This window comes from Orycteropus afer, unplaced genomic scaffold, assembly GCF_000298275.1.
Source record: "Orycteropus afer afer isolate SDZICR_OR568_19922 unplaced genomic scaffold, OryAfe1.0 scaffold00443, whole genome shotgun sequence".
Lineage (NCBI taxonomy): Eukaryota > Metazoa > Chordata > Mammalia > Tubulidentata > Orycteropodidae > Orycteropus > Orycteropus afer.
In genome coordinates, this window is record NW_006922030.1 from 94,920 (window position 1) to 115,600 (window position 20,681).

Here is a 20,681-nt window from a genome sequence, read left to right on the forward strand (position 1 = left end):
TTGGTAGGGTGGAGGGTCGACGAAAGAGGGGGAGGCCTTCAACGAGATGGATTGATACGGTGGCTGCAATGGTGAGCTCAAGTATAGCAGCGATTGTGGGGCTGGCGCAGGATAGGGCAGTGTTTCGTTCTGCTGTGCATGGGGTCGCTATGAGTCGGAAACGACTCGACGGCACTTAACAACAACAACAATCATTTGGAATTAAACTACCACATCATAATTAAGCTATCATGATTATTAAGAATTTGAATATCATAGTAAAATAAAAGACAATTCTCTTTGTAGCCCTAAAGAAAAAAAAAAAAATTCTATTTCTAGACCAAAGCTTGAGAAACTGAACACTGTTTTAGTGACAGCGCACATGTGTTCTTTGTTGTTGTTGTTGTTGTTATGTGCCATTGAGTTGGCCCCGACTCATAGCAACCCCTCCTTGGGTTTCCGAGGCAGTATCACTACAGAAGTAGGATTGCCCAACCTTCCTTCAGTTCTTTAAGCAGCAGTTAAAGATGGGTGTTAGCTTTTTTATTTGAGGAGGAAAGGCTATGGTGACATCTTCTGGCCAAAGGAGAGTACTACCAATTAATGGTTCAACATATTAAACCAAGTTCCTCAAGAAGCAAAAAGCAGCAACTGCCCCTTTCAAGATCAGTCAAGATCACTCTATGAAATGGCTTCTCATCCCTGCTTCTCTCTGCTACACCAATGGCCCTTGAGCTTCTACTAAGAACTTCACTGGGAGAATGAACTTGCAGTGTGCCCTTAAATAAAATGCATACAGAACCCAAACCAAAACCAAACCCCCTGCCATCAACTCAATTCCCACTCATGGTAACTCTTTATATGACAGAGTAGAACTACCCCACAGGGTTTCCATGGCTATAAATCTTTACAAAAATAGACTGCCTCGTTGTTCTCCCATGGAGCAGCTGGTGGGTTCAAACCACCAACCTTTCAGTTAACAGCCAAATGCTTTAACCACTGCATTACCAGGGTTCCTTGTATACAAAACAGAGAAGAAAAATTTTAAATTCTTGAGAAATGTTTCTGAAGAAATACTAATTTCTAACCTGGATTCAAAATTTTTAAAGACTTACTCTGGGTTGAAATTGAAAGAAGGTCTTTAAAAAAGGTAGACACTTTTATACCAAGTAAAAATTACCTAAAGAAGTTCAATAAACTTCCATTAAGCCTTTAATATTCTTTCTCTGTGCAACAATAAAGGAAAGCAGATCATGCATTTTAAGTCTGATCTTACTTTCACAAGTTATGTTTTTTTAAGTTTCTCTTTTGGATAATGTATCTTACTATGTAACAGTCCCTCTTTTTCCTAGGAACTTATCCCACTGATAAACTTGCCACCTAACCTTTTATCACAGTCTCCTACTACCAAAAAAAATAAAAACACTGAATTTCATTTGTAAGAAATCTCCTCATCTTTTCCCCAGAGATACCAAAACAGTAACAGCATTTATATCTTTCAATGCTATGAATAAACCAGCTGATCCATAAAAGCAGAAAATTCTAAATTTCACACAGGGATACATGTTCACAACAAATACAGATGTCAAAATGAAAAATTCAGGCTGTACATATTATATATGACAAGCTTCAAGGCACTAAGGAAAAATAAAAAAAGTTGCCACTGAGTTGATTCCCACTCATAGAGACCCCAGAAGTAGATCATCAAGACTGTCTTCCAAGGTGCCTCTAGGGTAGATTTGAACTGCCAACCTTTAGGTTAGTAGCTGAGCACTTAACTGTTTGCACCACCCAGGGACTCCCTTCAACACACCAAGGTAATACAATTATTAGTGCCCACCTCACTCTCACAGAAATGAGAAAATGTATTTGATTATAAAATCAACATCCACATTTTCTTTTTGCTGTCATTGTTGCCACTCAAGGAAGCCACAGAAAACTGAGAAAGACAATGAAGCTTACCTGTGGAGTGCACCATTAGTGCAAGTCTTTTAAGATGCCTTGTGGATCGGTAGATCGTGCTGTAGCCTCGATCTCTTACTTTGCTGTGATGATACTGGATGTAGCGCTCAAGAAGTATATGGAGGATCCACAAAATAACTTTTCCAAGGATTATGACTGTCTGAACTTTCAATGGGTTAGTATAGTTTCCTGGACACTTGTCCTCATATGGATTCGGATAAGAACAAAGCACACCTGTTAAAAATGCTAAAATAACAAAGACAACCTGGTGGAAAGAAAAGCAGCAGGATCAACATTCAACATTTGGACTCAGGAAACACTACCTAACATCCTAGCACACACTCTTATGGCTATAAATTTCTTTACCCTATTTTTATAAATAAATTTAAAAGCAGGTTATTTTCACCATTTTTATGAACTTTTCTTACCCAAACATAAAAATTCGCAGAAAGTTTGGAAAACAGACAAAATTATAGAAAAAAAAATCATCCCTAACACCCATCTAACAGAGATGATAACTTAATGTTACAAGCAGCTTCCTACCCACCATCTTTTATTTAAAGGAGTAAAAAAGCATCTCCAAGGTTACTAATACAATTTACATTCTAAAAATTTATAGTTTTCAGAGAACAAGAATAATAATACAACTAGCTTGACAAAAATTTAAAGGTTTGGTGCCAGAACAAGTCAAACAGGCATTCTCCTATATTGGTGACTAAACTTGGAATTGCTTTTGGAAATATTTTGACCCAGAAATCCTACTTTAAGGACTACTGCCATAAGAAGTAAAAGCACCAACATGCATGCATGATATATGGATACAAATATTTACTATATATCTTTCTATTTGAAAAAACTAAAAACTGCCCAAGTATATGTGTCTACCCATAGTGGTATGTTTGAATAAATTATGATGCATTCACCCATATTATAGGATATTATGCAGTAACAAGAAGAATGAATTAAATCTGTGTGTACTGGTCTGAATGGATGTCTATGAGACACAAAGTTTGAATGGCAGAACAGTGTGTTTTCTGGACTGAGAGCATTAGCATTCTCAAGCTACAACCCAAACCTACTGTATCAGAAATTCTGAGGGAGGCTCCCAGCAACCTGTATTTTAACAAGCCTGCATGTGATTAATCTATTAAAAATAAAAGTGATTTATCAAGAGCAGTAATAATTGCTATTATGAATTGAATTGTTCCCTCAAAGTAAGTGTTGGAATTCTAGCACCTGTGGATATAATCCTGTTTAGAAATAGGGTTTTAATTGTTGTATTATAGGATCAATATGAGTCCAAACCAACTTGATGGAATTTTTTTTAAGTCAGTGTAGGGTATTTTTTAAACATAATCACTTCTAAGTTATAAAAGAGCAGGTTAGACACAGAGGCATACACACACAGACGCAGGAAGACAGATGCCATGTACAGACTGCAAAAGAACAAAGGAACGCCAGGGGCTAATGACAAGGAAGGAAGTGACAGTCAAGACCCTGAATTGGACTTTGCCTCTAGAATCATAAGAAAATTAATTTCTGTTCTTTCAAGACACCTACTTATGAATAATGTAGAGTCCACAATACACCATATAATGTTGATGACCTTGGAGGACATTGTGTTGAAATAAGTCAATCACACAAGGAAAAATTACTAGTCCACTCTTGTAAAAAGTCAAGGAAACATTTATATATGGAAGGAAATTTTCTTTGTTCATTACCAGGAATGGGAGGGGATAGGATGGAAAACTGTTAGGCTAAAAAAAAAAGAAACCCAATGGGGGATATGTATGTATCTCATTGTCGTTGTTAGGTGCCATGGAATCAGCTCCAACTCATAGGACCCTATGTATAACAGAAAGAAAAACTGCCTGGTCCTGTGCCAGCCTCACAATCCTTGCTATACCTGAGCCCATCATTGCAGCCACTGTGTCAATCCACCTCATTGAAGGCCTTCTCCTTTTTCGCTGACCTTCCACTTTACCAAGCATGATATCCTTCTCCAGGAAATAGTCCCTTCTGACACCATGACCAAAGTAGATGAGACAAAGTCTGGCTAGTCTTGCTTCCAAGGAGCATTCCGGTTGCACCTCTTCCAGGACAGATTTGTTAGTTCTTCTGGCAGTCCATGGTACTTTCAGTATTCTTCTCCAACACAATTCAAAAGCATCAACTCTTCCTCCATCTTCCTTATTCACTGTCCAACTTTCACAAGCATACGAGGCAAGTGAAAAATACCATGATTTGGGTTAGGCAAACCTTAGTCTTCAAAGAGACATCTTTGCTCTTTAGCTCTTGAAAGAGGTCTTTTGCCGCAGATTTGCCCAGTGCAATATGACGTCTGATTTCCTGACTGCTGCTTCCATTCGTGCTGACTGTTGTTGTTGTTGTTAAGTGCTATCGAGTCGTTTCCGACTCATAGCGACCCCATGCACAGCAGAACGAAACACTGCCTGATCCCGCGCCAGCCCCACAATCCCTGCTATACTTGAGCCCATCATCACAGCCACCGTGTCAATTCATCTCGTTGAAGGCCTCCCCCTCTTTCGTCGACCCTCCACCCTAGCAAGCTGACTGAGGAACCAAGAAATACGAAATCTTTATAATTTCAATCTTTTTTCCATTTATTGTGATCCTACTTGTTGGTCCAGTTGTGAGGATTTTCATTTTATGATGAGGTGTATTCCATATTGCAGACTGTAGTCTTTAATCTACATTGGTAAGTGCTTCAAGTCTTCTTCACTTATAAGTTGTGTCATCTGCATTTCACAGGTTAATGAGTCTTCCTCCAATTCTGATGCTACATTCTTCTTCATATAGTCCAGCTTGTTGGATTATTTCCTCAGCATACAGATTGAATAAAGTGAAAGAATACAACTCTGAAGCACACCTTTCCTGATTTTAAACCATGCAGTATCCCCCTGTTCCGTTTGAACGACAGCCTCCTGGTTTATGTACAGGTTCCTCATGAGTACAATTAAGTGCTCTGGAATTCCCATTCTTCTAAATGTTATCCATAATATGTTATGATCCACACACTCAAATGCTTTCACAGAGTCAATAAAACACAAGTAAACATCTTTCTGGTATTCTTTGCTTTCAGCCAAGATCTATTTGACATCAGCAATGATAACTCTTGTTCCACCTCCTCTTCTGAATCTAGCTTGCATTTTTGGAACTTCACTGTCAATATATTGCTGCAACCATTTTTGAATTATCTTAAGCAAGATTTTTCTTGCATGTGATATTAATGATACTGTTTGATAATTAATTTCCACATTCTGTTGGATCACCATTCTTTGGAATGGGTACAAATACGGACCTCTTCCAGTCAGTTGGCCAGGTAGCTGTCTTCCAAAGTTCTTGGCACAGATGAGCAAGTGCCTCCCACACAGTATGCATTTGTTGAAACATCTCAATGGATATACCCCAAAGACTATTAGTGGTTACCAGGGGTAGAAGGCCCAGGGGAGGGGAGCTTTTTTTGGCGGGGCATTAAGTTTACACTAATGGTGGTACAATATTTTGGAAAAGGATAGCAATAATGGTGGCACAATATGAAAAATGTCATCAATGTCCTTGAGCTGTAAATGTGGAAACAGTTATGTTGGTCAATGTCTTGGTATATATGTTTTCAACACAATACAAATAAATTAAAAACAAAAAAAAGACACCTACTTGTGGTATTTCTGCTACAGCAGCAGTACAAAACTAAGACAGTTGCTATGGCAACTCAAGATGCTTATCATCATAAAGCAAAAGTTGAAAAGTTAACATATTTCCTATATTGTAATACAGTATATATGCTACTGGGAGAACAAATGAAGAAGTGACTGATCCACATGTGATGCTGCCTCCAGGCTTAAAGTTGACCATAGTCCTGACAAACAACCTATTCCCTGAAATGACTATGCTGGCACCACAAATAGGAGGCCAGGGAACATAACACCCTTGACATGAGAAACATAACATCCTTTAAGGGACCTAGACCCAAATGATAACATTTGGACATTCTGCACTTGAAGGAAGGAGGGTTGTATGGCAAAGCCACATTAGTTCCTGGATATAATCTTTGGAGAATGGGCCAGTAACACGGAGATCTACCCATCCTGCTGCCATCAAGACCTCGCCTTGTATGTAAATTTTTCCCATAATAAATCTTAGACTGCTTATTCAACCTGGAGTGGTCTGGCCCTTTCCTACCTTCTGCAAATGATGGTTGCTTTCAGATTTTCCCTGGGGAGTTCTTTGGCCCATCACCACCACCCGACACTCAGTATACACTGAATTCCACTGAGCCATTTCATATAAAGTAGCATATAATGACATTAGTTTTTCTTGTTCTTTAACACTTAAGATTTTCTTACTCTTAACGTTGTTGTTGTTGTTGTTGTTGTTGTTATGTGCCGTCGAGTCGGCCCCGACTCATAGCGACCCCTCCTTGGGTTTCCAAGGCAGTATCGCTACGGAAGTAGGATTGCCCAACCTTCCTTCCGAGGAGTGGCTGGTGGGTTTGAACCGCCAGCCTTCTGGTTAGCAGTCAAGTGCTTTAGCCACTATGCTACCAGAGCTCCTTAAAATTAGGAGAGTCAATCCCACAGAATCAAAGGCATGATATATGTGTTTGTGTATATGTGTACTGTATATAAATAAAGAGTATGTTATGCAAATTAAAGGGAAGGTCAAACAAAAAAGAGAAAGAAAGAACAAAATCTGGGCTACCCTGTAAACAGGGGTACCGATAAGTGTCTCAGCTGGCATCTGGAGACCAGGAAGCCACAGCAGGCAGAACCATGACTCATCTCGGAGATCCACCTCTCTCCTCAATGAATTCATTTCTGCATGCCAGCTTCCCATGAGTGCATCTCACTAGAGGAGAATCCCCACAGCACGGGAACCTGGGAAATGTGTCTTGTGCAGTACAGTGTGCAGTACAGGCAGGTACATAAGAAGGATGCTGGGGCAGCAGCTCAGCAGCTGAGGGAGTCAATCAACCTCACTCCTGTTCTCATAAACACCCAAGGAGTGGTGAGTATATGCCCTCTTTTGACTTTAACTTTGTAGCAAAGAACAATTATAACCCCTAAAGCCTGAGATTGCCATAATCAAAATAAGGAAAGGATTAACAGATTTGGAACACACGTATTTCAAAATCCCCAGATACTTGTAATTTAATCATACAAACATGGAGAAACGGTGTATGTATTGTTCTGCTGCAACTTGATTCTTCTGCTTAACATTATTTCCTGTGTATGGATTAATTTTTATGCCAATATATGTACATTAATCTGCATATTTTGTATATAAGTGGAAAAAAATAATCGATATGGCAAAAAAAATCAGCCTTGGACTTCAGCTCTGCCTCCTGCTCCTGGCCCACTGAAGCTAGAGGCTTTACTTCACTCAGACAGCTGCTGGCTGCTGAGACTGACAAACCCAAGGTTGACAAGTAAAAAGGCACAGTCCTGATGTTACCAAACCACACAGCAGGCCATTAATTTAAGTCCATTGTAAGTCCTAAGAGCACGGCAGGCTGCTGAACAATGACACAGCTACATGCAGGGTCCACGCGTGCCATAAGCTCAAGACCATTTCTAAAGCTGCTCCTTATATACGGGAAGCAGACCATATACCCAAAGCAACTACTCAGCTGCTCCAACAGATTCTACCATGGAGTTAATTACCAATCTCATCATGGGAAATAACCACATTCAGCTGCCTAGCCACTCAAGCACGCCCAGCCAAGTTGGCACACAGACTTAACCACCACACAATGTTACAATAGGGTCTCAGGAACGCTTTTGGAAACATTCTCTTACATAAAGTAATACATGTTTATAATACATATTTCTCTCACTTTTAGAAACCTGCAAGTAGAAATATACACATTCTCATAAACCTGATTTTTTTAAAGTGTAATCATGAAGATTAGTCTATGCTAATATATACGTATCTACTCCATTTCTTTTTCAACAGTTCTATAACATTCCTTTGTAATGGATGGGACAAAGTCTCATCTTGATGTTGGGTACAATGCAGTCTTTTGATAATACCAACATTGCTATTAACAACATCCTGACAAGTATGCAAACATATCTACAATAAATTCTTTGAAGCAGACACAAGAGCAAAAAGGTATGCACATTATAAATGTTGATTTTAAAAAAAAGCTTGTTGCCGTCCAGTCAGTGCCTACTCATAGCAGCCCTGTAAGACAGAGTAGAACTGTCCATAGGGTTTCCAAGGCTATAATCATAGTGGCTAAGACACTTGCCTGCTAACCAGACGGCTGGCGGTTCAAACCCACCAGCCACTCCTCGGAAGGAAGGTTGGGCAATCCTACTTCCGTAATGATACTGCCTCGGAAACCCAAGGAGGGGTCGCTATGAGTCGGGGCCGACTCGACGGCACATAACAACATAACAACAACAATCTTAAAGAAGCAAATTGTCATATATCTTTCTGCTGCAGAGTGGCTGTTTCATTCTTACTGCCAACCTTTCGGTTACCAGCTGAGCACTTAAACCAATGCCCAAATGTTGGTAAGTGTAGCTTAATTGCCCTCTAAGAGCTTATAGATTTTTTCAGAACATCACTCTCTCCCCAGCCAACTTACATGTATTAACAAAAGAAGATTTGCAATGATGACCGTAGGAAGAGGATGGAATCTGGGTCTGAAATGAGCATGTAAGGAGTGATGTGGGAGAAGGTGGGCATCCAGCAGGGGGTCATCTTCAATACTTTGGGTAAGATCCAAGGAACCCTGGGGTACAGAAAACAAAAATAAGAAAAAAAAAGTTATAAATACCATGCCTGGATTATGCTTCTACAACAAATGTACTAAGTCATCAAGTTTTAAAACCATTACACAAGTGAGAGGCAAGAGAATGCCTTTCTTACATAAAGCAAATTAAAAACAAAACAAAAAATCTCAAACCTCTAGATAATTCTATTGCATACAACTTGGTGAGATAAGTTTTAACACAGGTGGAGGATATCCTAATTCAATTATTCTATACCTCATAAACAAGGCAATCCATAATGAGATAAAAGCAAGTCATTTTTCTTCAAGTCCCCAAAACTTTAAAAAAAAAAACTCACTGTCAAGTCATATTCAACTCACAGTGACCTCTCCCTGGATTTCTGAGGTGGTGTCTCTATGGAAGTAGATTGCCCAGTCTTCCTTCCAAGAAGTGGCTGGTGGTTTCAACCGCTAGCCTCCTGGTTAGCAGTCAAATGCCTTAGGCACTCTGCCACCAGAGCGCCCTCTCAAAACTTAGATACTGATTTATTTTACATTATTTATAATATTGATGAAATAATTGCATATGGTTATGATACTTAAATAATGTCTTTGATGTTCTACAGAATTTTGAAAAGCTGGTGGAGGCTTTATTAAGAGGGCCTAAAAGAAACTTTCAGTTATGATAGAAAGATTTTAGAATATTAAATTAAGGTTTAATAATAATATTAATAAGACACATCATGTTGCTGTGTCTTCAACGAGAGTTTCATTTGTATATATCAGATTCCCAATGAAAATAACTAGCTGTAATGTCACTGAAACCAATCAACCAACCAACTTGGTGCCATCAAGTTGGATCTGACTCACAGCGACCCCTCTTTGGGTTTCCGAGGCAGTATCACTACAGTAGATTGCCCAACCTGCCTTCCGAGGAGTGGCTGGTGGGTTTGAACCGCCAGCCTTCTGGTTAGCAGTCAAATGCCTTAGGCGTAGTGGCAGACAAAAGTTGAACAGTTTGAGTTGTCACCCAAAACTTTGGCTAGTCATGTTTAAAGGTATTATCTTGGCAGAAACAGTACTTCCAAGCCTCTGCTTCATACAAACCAAATACAAGTCTCTCAATCTTGGAACTTTACTGAATACTACTATGTATAAAAAGTGCCGAGTGGTATAATAATTAAGTGCTTGGCTGCTTACCAAAAAGTTGGCAGTTCAAATCCACCAGCCATTCCACAGGACAAAAGACTTGGAGATCTGCTCCCATGGAGATTACAGCCATGGAAACCCTACAGTGCAGCTCAACACTGTCCTACAGAGTCATTATGAGTAGGGATCCACTAGACAGCACACACCATCACTATATAATGAATGAATGCAAAGAAAAGAATGCAAGACGCAGTCCCTGTCCACAAGGAGATTACATTTTCATTAAGGAAGTTAGAGATAAAGCCATGAAGGATTAAAGAACACAAGGATGCCCAACAGAATGACACATAGAACACCATGAGAAAATTAAAAAAATATTAGTAAATGCACAGCCCAAATGACACAATCAAGTTAGGTTTGCTACTCGCACTGGAATGAGATAGAAATGAAAACTTCATGGGGAAAGGGAAACCCGAGAACAGGATTTAGATACAGAGGATAAGGGCACTTCACTTTGCAAGGCATAGTTAGTAGGACGAATGGAGTAAGGGACCGCTGCTGGCACGAGGATCAAAGATAAATATAATAATGTGGGGCATGATCCAGATGTGGGGTGGGTTCTTCAATTTCCAATCTGAGGCATTCAACACTGGTCGGCAACTCGGCAACTCTTCTTCTTCATACAGATATAACCCAAAACAAAGAGTTGCTGAGGAGTTGATTCTGACTCATGGAGACCCCACATGTGCAGAGTACAACTGCTCAAGGCCATGACCTTTCAAAGCAGATCACCAGGACTTTCTTCTGAGGTATCTCTGGGTGGTTTTAAACAGCCAACTTTTCAGTTAGTAGTCAAGTGCTTAACTGTTTGTGCCACCCAGGGATTGAACCCAGTTTTTTAATTAGTATTTCTTCTACTGATTATCTCTGTTCTCAAGACTCTTCTGCTTCTAGGTCTTTCTCAATCAACAGATGTGCCAGCCTCCACAACTTTTCCCTTAGCTGTTGTCGATGTACCCTTCCACGCCCAGCTGAAGTCATTCTCATCACCTGGCTTTCCTGGACACTCCAAATCTGGATCTTGCCCACAGAAGTAAACACAAAAGCAAGTACAGCTGGAAGAAGATAGATGTCACACCATCCAAAGCATTCTGTGATCACCTCCTCTATCACAATATCCTTTAGTGGTTTTCTCCTTCCTGGGCTGTCTTCCACACTAGACTTCATTAGACCCACGAGTTCAAGACCCACGAGTTCCTCACCTCATCTTCGTAATTCTAGCATCCAGCAGTGTCTCATAAACATCACTCAGTAAACCTTGTTGAAAGAATCAATGTCCCAAACCTGTTCTCTCAGTGTTCCCTAACTCTGTTATAGGCATCACCAATGGGATGGGCTAAAATCTGAGAATCAACTCTGACTAGAGGCAATAAGCACTGTGTTAAGCGTCACTCCAAAAAGCAAACAGCCTGGGTTCAAAGACAAGTTCTACTGCTTACTAGCTGTGGGCAAGTTACTTCATCTCTGTGTCTCTGTTTCCTCATTTAAAAAAGAGGAATAGTAATAGCACCAGCTTCGTAACATTATTGGCAAGATTAAATGAGATAATCAGAATAGTAGTATGGATTGTGAGAATGTGAACTAATCAGGAAACTATCCAGGCATTAAATGAGAAGAGCTGCAGAGCCGCATCAAATATCTGAGACTGGAAATTGAGGAGCCCACCCCAGATCTGGGAGCTCTGGTGGTGTAGATCCACATCTGGATCTGGATCCTCAGGTCTGAATCATGCCCAGGTGATTGTATTTATCTTTGCAATTCTACTGCTTAGAATAATGCCTGGCACCGAATAAGTAATCCATGAGTATCAGCCACTAGTAAGTCTACCTCCTGCTTTCTCTTACTCCCCACATAAAATTCCATACCTCTCTCTTAAACCTGTTGTTTCCTCTGTGTGAGTCCAGGACCTCATCATTTCTCACGGTCTTTGGCTAGAAGCTTCTGGTATCCATCCTTAGCTATCTTTCTTACTGCTGTCTGAGTTCTAAAAGAAATATTCATGTTTCTCTCCTCATAATCTTGGGAGCACTTCCCCACTATGCTCAAATTCTTAGCCTGGCTATCTGCTTTACAATCCACTCCCAAGCTACTTCCCACGATTTTCCTCTCACCATTTCCCTCACTTCTGATGCAGACTGTTCACTGTTCCCATCTCCCACAAAACCCTTTCAATCTCTATGCCTCCTCCAGCCTATCCCCCCACCTATCAAATGTTCTCAGCAACAATGCCACCTTCTCAGCGATGCCTTTCTAGCCAAACCTGTTGCCATCAAGTCAATTCCAACTCATACCAACTCTATAGAACTGCCACATCTTTCTCCCCCCATGCAGTTGGCGGGTTCAAATTGCCAACCTTTTGGTTAGCATCAAGCACTTAACCACTGCACCACCAGGACTTCTTGGTTCTAGGGCAGAACCCTGAGGAAAAAAAATCTTGTCACTTAGATCTCTTGAGCTACTCTGGTTTGGGACATTTCAGAGGTCTAGTTGTTAAGCCACCCAATAATCTTTCAAATATATTCCTTCCTACCTTAAATTAGCCAAAATTCATTTCATTGCTTGCAAACAATGAACCCTAAGTAATATAGTCTTCGGCGCCTTTAACTCATTTACCGGTCTGGGCCTATAACATGGCCCAGAAATTTCAGGTTTTTACTAAATGCTAAAAATCTTATCTACCAAAATACTAAAAGCAGTCAACTTGCTCATATCCAAAGTAACTCAGCTACATAACTATTGGTAAAACATTCATCTCCAAATGTCTAGTGTAACAGATTTCTAGGATTATTCATTACAAAGTTAGAAGTTACAGATCCAAGAACTCTGGGGCAGCTTTTCACCAAGAACTACTTACTGCTTCCTTTTTTTTTTTTTTTTTAAGTCTCTCATTTTTCTCTTCGATATTCATTTTTTTCCATAAATTGTCAGCTTTTGAATCTCAGCCTTCAATATTTAAATAAAATGGAATTAAAAAATATAATATCTATGAATCTCAACTCTACTTCAAGGTCTTACAGTTCATTTTCCATTTTATCCACTAAAACAAAAAGATATTTTTTGTCTTACTAGAAATTGTTTAGTCTTTATTCAAGATTATTTATCTATAGTCAATATTGCAGAAAAAACTAAACTCTTGTAACGCAGGAACCATGTTTCATGTGTTTTTTGTTTGTTTCAGTGATGGGGTCACAGTCACAGTCCTATTAATTTATCTAAAGTGGTTTAATGTAACCATCAACTTTGCATTTCTCAAAGGCAAAAATTATTATTATAGGCCAATGGGGCAATCCAGTTCATTCTGGGGGTAAATACATGTACCTCCCTAAAAATATCTTAATATAGTTAAGCAAAGAAAAAAGATTTTTGCAATTGTGCTATGACCTTGTGTTATACACATTGCAACAGGGCCACTAAGTTTTTCAGTAAACTGATCTAGATTTTTCTAAGTAAAGAGATTTTTGCCATCTTTTTATTCCTACCATGCGCAGATTCAAAACAACTCATGACAGTTTTTCTTTAGATGGGCAATGAGAATGACAGGTCTGCCCGCGGAGTCGCTGGGTCTGGCACGTGCGTCGCACCCGCTTCAGGTCCAGTTCTCTGGAACCAGGCTGCGAGCGCTCAAGGAAGGGAGATCCGCTCCCTGCGCTTGCAGGGGCGAGTGAGCGGATGCGCCGGCCCAGGGCCCACAGACGCGCCCAAAGGAAGGGTTGTCAGGCCAGACGCGCATCACGTGAAGAGCACAGTTCCGGATCAGAGACTAGCGCCGCACGTGGGCGAAGCCCCGACCTGGGGTCTCCAGACTTGCGTGCCCACTATCCGCGAGTTCACCCGGGCCTCCACCCGAGGAATCAAGCCCAGAGCCTGTGAAGGGGCACACCGAACTCACGGCCGCCTGACTGCTTCTGCCACAATCCTGCGCCCCAACCCGGCCCTGCCCGCAGGCAGCGCCCCCTCCAGCCGCATTGGATGGGGTAGCTGCCCCCGCAGTCCCCGCCCCACGCGCCCCAGCACAGGAAGAAGGGGATTTCCGTGGACAACCGCTCGCCGCTTTCGTGCACTCACGTCCTCCATCCTGCCTGCCGCCGCCATTTCCCGATGCCCGAGGCCGAAGCCCCGGCCGGGTAGGCCTCTCCACCTGAGCCAGGGTTCAGCCTGCAGTAGAAAATCGCCACCTTCAGGGACCTGTCGACTCCACCCCAGACACACCCCCTTTGCACCGCCCAGTCTTTGGCTGCCTCTGGGCCCACCTCCTTAACACCTGATTGGACAAAGCAGACGGACTGACGTGCCTCCCCTCCCCCCAAGGACGGGGGTGGTAGGCTGGAGCCGCTGGGGGTGATGGTAGGTTGTTGGGGTTTCTGGCAACTTCCACTTCTGTCCACTCCTTGCGGGAGATTTGAACTTTAAACTAAAAAAAAACTAGACCCACTGTCCTCGACCCTGTAGGACAGTATTGTTGTTGTTATTTGCCACCGAGTCGGCCCCGACTCCTAGCGACCCCTCCTTGGGTTTCCGAGGCAGTTATCACTACGGAAGTAGGATTGCCCAACCTTATAGAACTACCCTATAGGATTTCCAAGGCTGTAAATAGTGCCTAAGGCATTTGACTGCTAACCAGAAGGCTGGCGGCTCAAACCCACCAGCCACTCCTCGGAAGGCAGATGAGGCAATCTACTTCCGTAGTGTTACTGCCTCGGAAACCCAAGGAGGGGTCGCTATGAGTGGGTCTGCCTGGACAGCACATAACAACAACAAATCTTTATGGAAGCAGAGTGCGGCATCTTTCTCCTACAGAGCGGCTGGTAGGTTCGAGCCAACTCTTTTGGTTAGCAGCACAGCGCTTTAACCACTGAGCCACCAGAACGCCCTGATTTGGACATCAAAAGCATTAAAGCATGCGTTCCTAGTTCAAGAATTTAACTATTTGGGGCCGTGACTCATATCTTTTTATAACTTTTGGTCTTGCTTAGTTTTTGTTTGCAAGCACTGCTGTAGAATACTAGCATTCCCATTTGCTGACTGAAATTCCACCAGTAGAAGAGGAACGTGAGCAGAATCAAGATTCTACTTTCCGTAACTCATTTACGTATTTCACCAATAGAAAATGAAGCAGTTCGGAATTTTTAGGGTATTGTTTCTTTTTAAATTACGCGCATCACGTGAAGAGCACAGTTCCGGATCAGAGACTAGCGCCGCACGTGGGCTTACTTAGCTCTGAGTGCTTAGTAAACTCAATACTGTGCTAAGAGGATTACAAATATTACTGTAATAAAAAATCTCTATGAAATTGGAACTATAAACAGTTACATTTTTAGAGACAAAGAAGCTCAGTCTTAGAGAATAAAGCACCCAAGGTCACATCCTTAGAAGAATGCAGAATTCAAACCTATAATTCCAGAGCTCTGGTTTTAACCAGTGCACAGCATGTATGGATGTAACAATAAAATGCAACGTGGGAACGTGCATTTTGTATTATTTTCTGATAATACAAAACCGTTGTAAAAATGTAAGGAAATTAAACTTCCTGTTTATACTACCTCCCCCACCCCAAAGAGAACCCTGATAACCAGTTGGAGTATATACACTTTCGTAGTTTTTAATGATTATTTATTTGTACATTATGTATAATGAAATAAAATCATTCAGATAGAGTAAGACTTTCTGACTTTTGAAGTCTCTTAATCCAGAGATTCTATCAATTTTTTCCCAAGAGCCTATTCTAGACATATTTCCCATCATTTTATTTTGAAAAATTTTCTAACCAACAAATATTGAAAAAATAGTACACTGAACATCCATATAACCCTCACATTGATTCACTAGTTGTAAATAGTATGCCACATTTGTTCACACACATTTTTAAATGAACCATTTGGAAGTAAATTGAGGACATCATGAAACTTCATTCCTAGTTGAAAGTAACAGCAAGGATTGCTTAAAAATTAAGATATTTTCCGTACATATCACAATGTCATTATCACACCTAAGAAAATTAACGATAATTACACATTTGTTAATAACCAATCCATAGCAAAATTTTCCAAATTGTTCTCAAAACGTCTTTTTTTTTTTTAGCTGCCACACTTTTACCCATCCATGTTCTGATCTAGGTTCCCACGTTGCATTTTATTGTTACATCCATACATGCTGTGCACTGGTTAAAACCAGAGCTCTGGAATTATAGGTTTGAATTCTGCATTCTTCTAAGGATGTGACCTTGGGTGCTTTATTCTCTAAGACTGAGCTTCTTTGTCTCTAAAAATGTAACTGTTTATAGTTCCAATTTCATAGAGATTTTTTATTACAGTAATATTTGTAATCCTCTTAGCACAGTATTGAGTTTACTAAGCACTCAGAAACTATTACTTTTTTAAATGAAGTTTAATAGGGTACAGGTAGTTCGCAATTTAGGACCTATTCTATTTCCTACAAATCAGCTTATGACTATCTATCTTTTCTTTGTTTTTTTGTGCATTTTACAAATGCCTCAGGAGCTGCAGGATATCCAGGTAAAGGGGCAGAAGGCAAGGCTAGGCCCCCAGCCCCCTAGAGCCAGGAAAGGGAGGGAGCAGCCAGGGACCACAAAGTGGCAGGTTCCCGGTAAGAATTAAGTAAGGGGAAGATGCAGAGGTTTCCAACAGCTAAGGGAGACAAACTTGTCTGTCAGTTTGTCATCCTGTGGGGCTTGTATGTTGCTGTGAGGCTTGAGGCTGTGCCACTGGTGTCTCAGACACCAGCAGAGTTTCACATGTTGCACAGGTTTCAACACAGCGTACAGACTAAGACAGACTAGGAAGAAGGAGGAGGCCATCCACTTCCCAAAAATTGGTCAGGGAAAACCTTGTGAATAGCAGAGAAACACTGTCTGATACTTTACTGGGCAATTTTCTGAATAGCTTGGAAAGATTGTCTGACGCACTGCAGGAAGACAAGCACCTTGGGTCGGAAGGCACTCAGAATAGGACTGGGAAAGAGCTGCCTCATCAGAGTAGAATCAACCTTAATGATATGGATAAAGCAAGTCTTTCAGGACCTCCATTTGCTGACATGGCATGACTCAAATGGAGGAGAAAACAGCTGCAAACATCCATTAATAATTGGAACATGGAATCTACAAAGTATCAATCTAAGAAAATTGGAAGTTGTCAAAAATGAAATGGAACGCATAAAGATTGATATCCTAGGCAATAGTGAGCTGCAATGGACAGGTTTCGGGGATTTTGAATCAGATAACCATATGATATACTATGTTTGTTGTTGTTGTTGTTATATGCCGTCGAGTTGGCCCCGACTCATAGCAACCCCTCCTTGGGTTTCCGAGGCAGTATCGCTACAGAAGTAGGATTGCTCAACCTTCCTTCCGAGGAGTGGCTGGTGGGTTTGAACCGCCAGCCTTCTGGTTAGCAGTCAAGTGCCTTAGGCACTGTGCTACCAGAGCTCCTACACTGGATATATCCCTCCTGAATTTAGAGACTATTTAAAGAATAGATTTGATGAATTGAATACCAATGACGGAAAACCAGAAGAATTGTGGGATGACATCAAGAGCATCATCCATGAACAAAGCAAGAGGTCGTTAAAAATATGAGAAAGAAAGAAAAGACCAAAATGTATGTCAGAAGGGACTCTGAAACTTGCCCTTGAGTGAAGAGTAGCTAAAGCAAATGGAAGAAATGGCAAGATAAAAGAGCTGAACAGAAGATTTCAAAGAGCAGCTCAAGCATTCAAAGCCAATTACTGTAATGAAATGTGCAAAGGCTTGGAGTTAGAAAACCGAAAGGGAAGAACGTGCTCAGCATTTCTCAAGCTGAAAGAAGTGAGGAAAACATTAACAGTGCACAATTCCTTCAGTGCAGCTTCGGCTACTTTCTTCAGTATCAGTGGTTCTTGATCATATGCTACCTCCTGAAATGGATGAAAAGCTACCAGTTCTTTTTGGTACAGTGACTTTGTGTAATCCTTCCATCTTCTTTTCATGCTTCCTGCATCATTCAATATTTTGCCCATAGAATATTTCACTATGGCAACTCGAGGCTTAAATTTTTTCCTCAGTTCTTTCAGCTTGAGAAATGCTGACCGTGTTCTTCCATTTTGGTTTTCTAACTCCAAGTCTTTTGCACATTTCATTATAGTAATTAGCTTTGTCTGCTCGAGCTGCTCCTTGAAACCTTCCATTCAGCTCTTTTATCTTGTCATTTCTTCCATTGGCTTTAGCTACTCTCCATTCAGGGGCAAGCTTCAGAGTCTCTTCTGTCATCCATTTTGGTCTTTTCTTCTTTTCTCATCTTTTTAATGACCTCTTGCTTTCTTTGTGTGTGTGGTTACCCTTTCCTTATGCCCTTCTTTCCTGTACATTACTGTCTCCCTAGCTTTCTCCCTATGCAAATGTTGCCTTTATTATCTCCCCTGGTTGATTGTTCCAAGGAGTGCATTTCCCTGGTGTGATTTTTCAAAACCAAAACCCAAACTCACTGCCATCAAGTAGGATCCAACTCATAGCAACCCCACCTTGGGTTTCCAAGGCAGTATCACTATGGAAGTAGAATGCCCAACCTTCCTTCTAAGGAGTGGCCTGTGGGTTTGAACCGCCAGCCTTCCAGTTAGCAGTCAAGTGCCTTAGGTGTAATTGTTCAGCTCCTGTCTATTGTTTGGCTAAGAGTTAAGCCATGACAGTAGATCCAGTTCCAGGCCTGAAAGATGATTAGAGGCCAAAGTCTGAGGTGTTTCACCAATATCTATCCAACCAGTGAACCTGGTCTTTTTAATATTTTTTAGTTTTGTTCCACATTTTTCTCCTCCTCTATCCAGGATCTCCAATTTTGGTCCCTTTCCCAGTTGTTGGCAGTGGTAGCCAGGCACCATATAGTTCCTCTGGTCTCAGGGTCATATAAGCTGAGGTTCTCATAATCCATTAGTCCTTTGGACTAATTGTTTCCATGAATCTCTGATTTTCTTCATTCTTCTGTGTTCTGGAGGAGAAGAAACCTGTAGTTGTATTTTAGATGGCTGCTTGCAAGCTTTTAAGACTTCAGTCACTACTCATCAAAGTTGAATGTAAAACAATATTTTTGTATGCTGTGCTGTATCAGTTGAGCATGATATCCCCAGCAAACCTGGTACCAAGCTCTCAGGCCCAATGACTCATTCCCTCAAAGTGCTTGGTTGTGGCTAAGAAGTTAACTTTGTGCCATATTAACTCTATAATATATATGTACATTTTTATAGCACAAACGCATAAGTGGGAATATCATCTGCCAAACCTATATAAAGTCATGGGTATATTCTTGTTTGCCTACCCATACCTGGTCATCTTGTTTATCTACCTATAGATAAATATTTGTTATTACTGATAATGCAGTATTATTTACATATTAGTATTCACCTTTGTTGTCTCTTCCTCTTGTGCACCTCTCTGTGTCTTCCTTTTCCTTAGTGATGATATTTCTTATGCTGCTCACATGCTTTTGTTATATTTTCTTTCCCTTCACCTACATCAATACATGTCTCTTAAATAACTAGCAAGTTTCCCTCTCCTCTATTCCCATCCCTGGTAAGCAACAAAGAAAATTTCCTTCCCTGTGCAAACTTTTCCTTGACTTTTTATAATAGACTCACACAACTTTTGTCCTTCTGTGACTGACTTATTTCACCCAGCATAATGTCCTCCAAGTTCAGCCATCTTATGAAGTGATTCCTGGATTCCTCATTTTTCTTTAATGTCAGATTACATTCCATTGTGTGTATATACCATAGTATAGTTATCCATTTGTGTGTTGGTTGGGTACCTAGGTTGTTTCTATCTTTTTGCTGTTGTGAATAGTGCTACAAGGAACATGGCTGTGCATATATCTATTTGTGTCCTGGATCTCACCTCATTAGGACCCTATTCCTAGTAGTGGGATTGTTGGCTTGATTGATATTTCTATTTTCAACTTTTTAGGAAACCACTATACCATTTTTTCACAGTGGTTGTACACTTTACAGTCCCATCAGCAGTGTATCAGAGTTCCAATCTCTCCACACCCTTGCCAGCATTTGTTGTTTTCTGTCTTGTTGAGGGTTGCTATGAGTTGGAATCGACTCAATGCCAGGGGTTTTCAATTTGTCTTGTTTAACTTTTCTGTTATTTCTGTAGTGAGATGATATATCATTGTTATTTTGATTTGCAGCTCTCTAGTGGCTGATGAGGCGCTCTGGTAGCATAGTGCCTAAGACATCTGACTGCTAACCAGAAGGCTGGCAGTTCAAAACCACCAGCCACTCCTTGGAAGGAAGATGGGGCAATCTACTTCTGTAGTGATACTGCCTCAGAAACCCAAGGAGGGGTCGCTATGAGTCAGGTGTGACTCGATGGCACACAACAACAACAACAATGGCTGATGATTGTGAGCATTGCCTCATGTTTTTGTTGGCTGCCTGGATATCTTCTTTAGTGAAGTGTCTGTCCATGTCCTTTGCCCATTTTTTAATTGGATTGTTTGTCTTTTTGATGTTGAGGTATTGAATTTTTAAAATAAATTTTAGAGATTAAGTCCCAATGATAGGGTACTTGATAGGCTAAATGGCTTGCTTACACTTTAGGATAAGAATAATCTATGATCACCCAATATACAAACCAGAAGTGAGTAAAGGTGTCAGAAAACTGAATTTGCAAAGTTTGATATGAGGATGAAAGCATTGGTAATCATACAAAGATTTTGAAAGGTCTGTTGGGGACAGTGAGTTTCAGGCTAGAATGTATGCTTCAGTTGGAGAACTCAGTTTCCAGGAAATAGGGTGAGTGAAA

The 20,681-nt window shown here is 40.8% G+C and overlaps 1 protein-coding gene across 1 annotated transcript in view; it reads right to left on the bottom strand.

The window, feature by feature from the left end:
* Positions 1 to 13,984, bottom strand: part of TMEM192 (transmembrane protein 192) — a 43,052-nt gene extending 29,068 nt beyond the window's left edge. The window contains exons 1-3 of the mRNA XM_007954209.2: positions 13,958 to 13,984; positions 8,558 to 8,704; positions 1,942 to 2,206 (exon numbers count right to left, since the gene is read on the bottom strand). Coding sequence (XP_007952400.2) covers positions 1,942 to 2,206; positions 8,558 to 8,704; positions 13,958 to 13,984 — 439 coding nt within the window. The remainder of the gene's footprint in view (positions 1 to 1,941; positions 2,207 to 8,557; positions 8,705 to 13,957) is intronic.
* Positions 13,985 to 20,681: the final 6,697 nt, after the last annotated feature.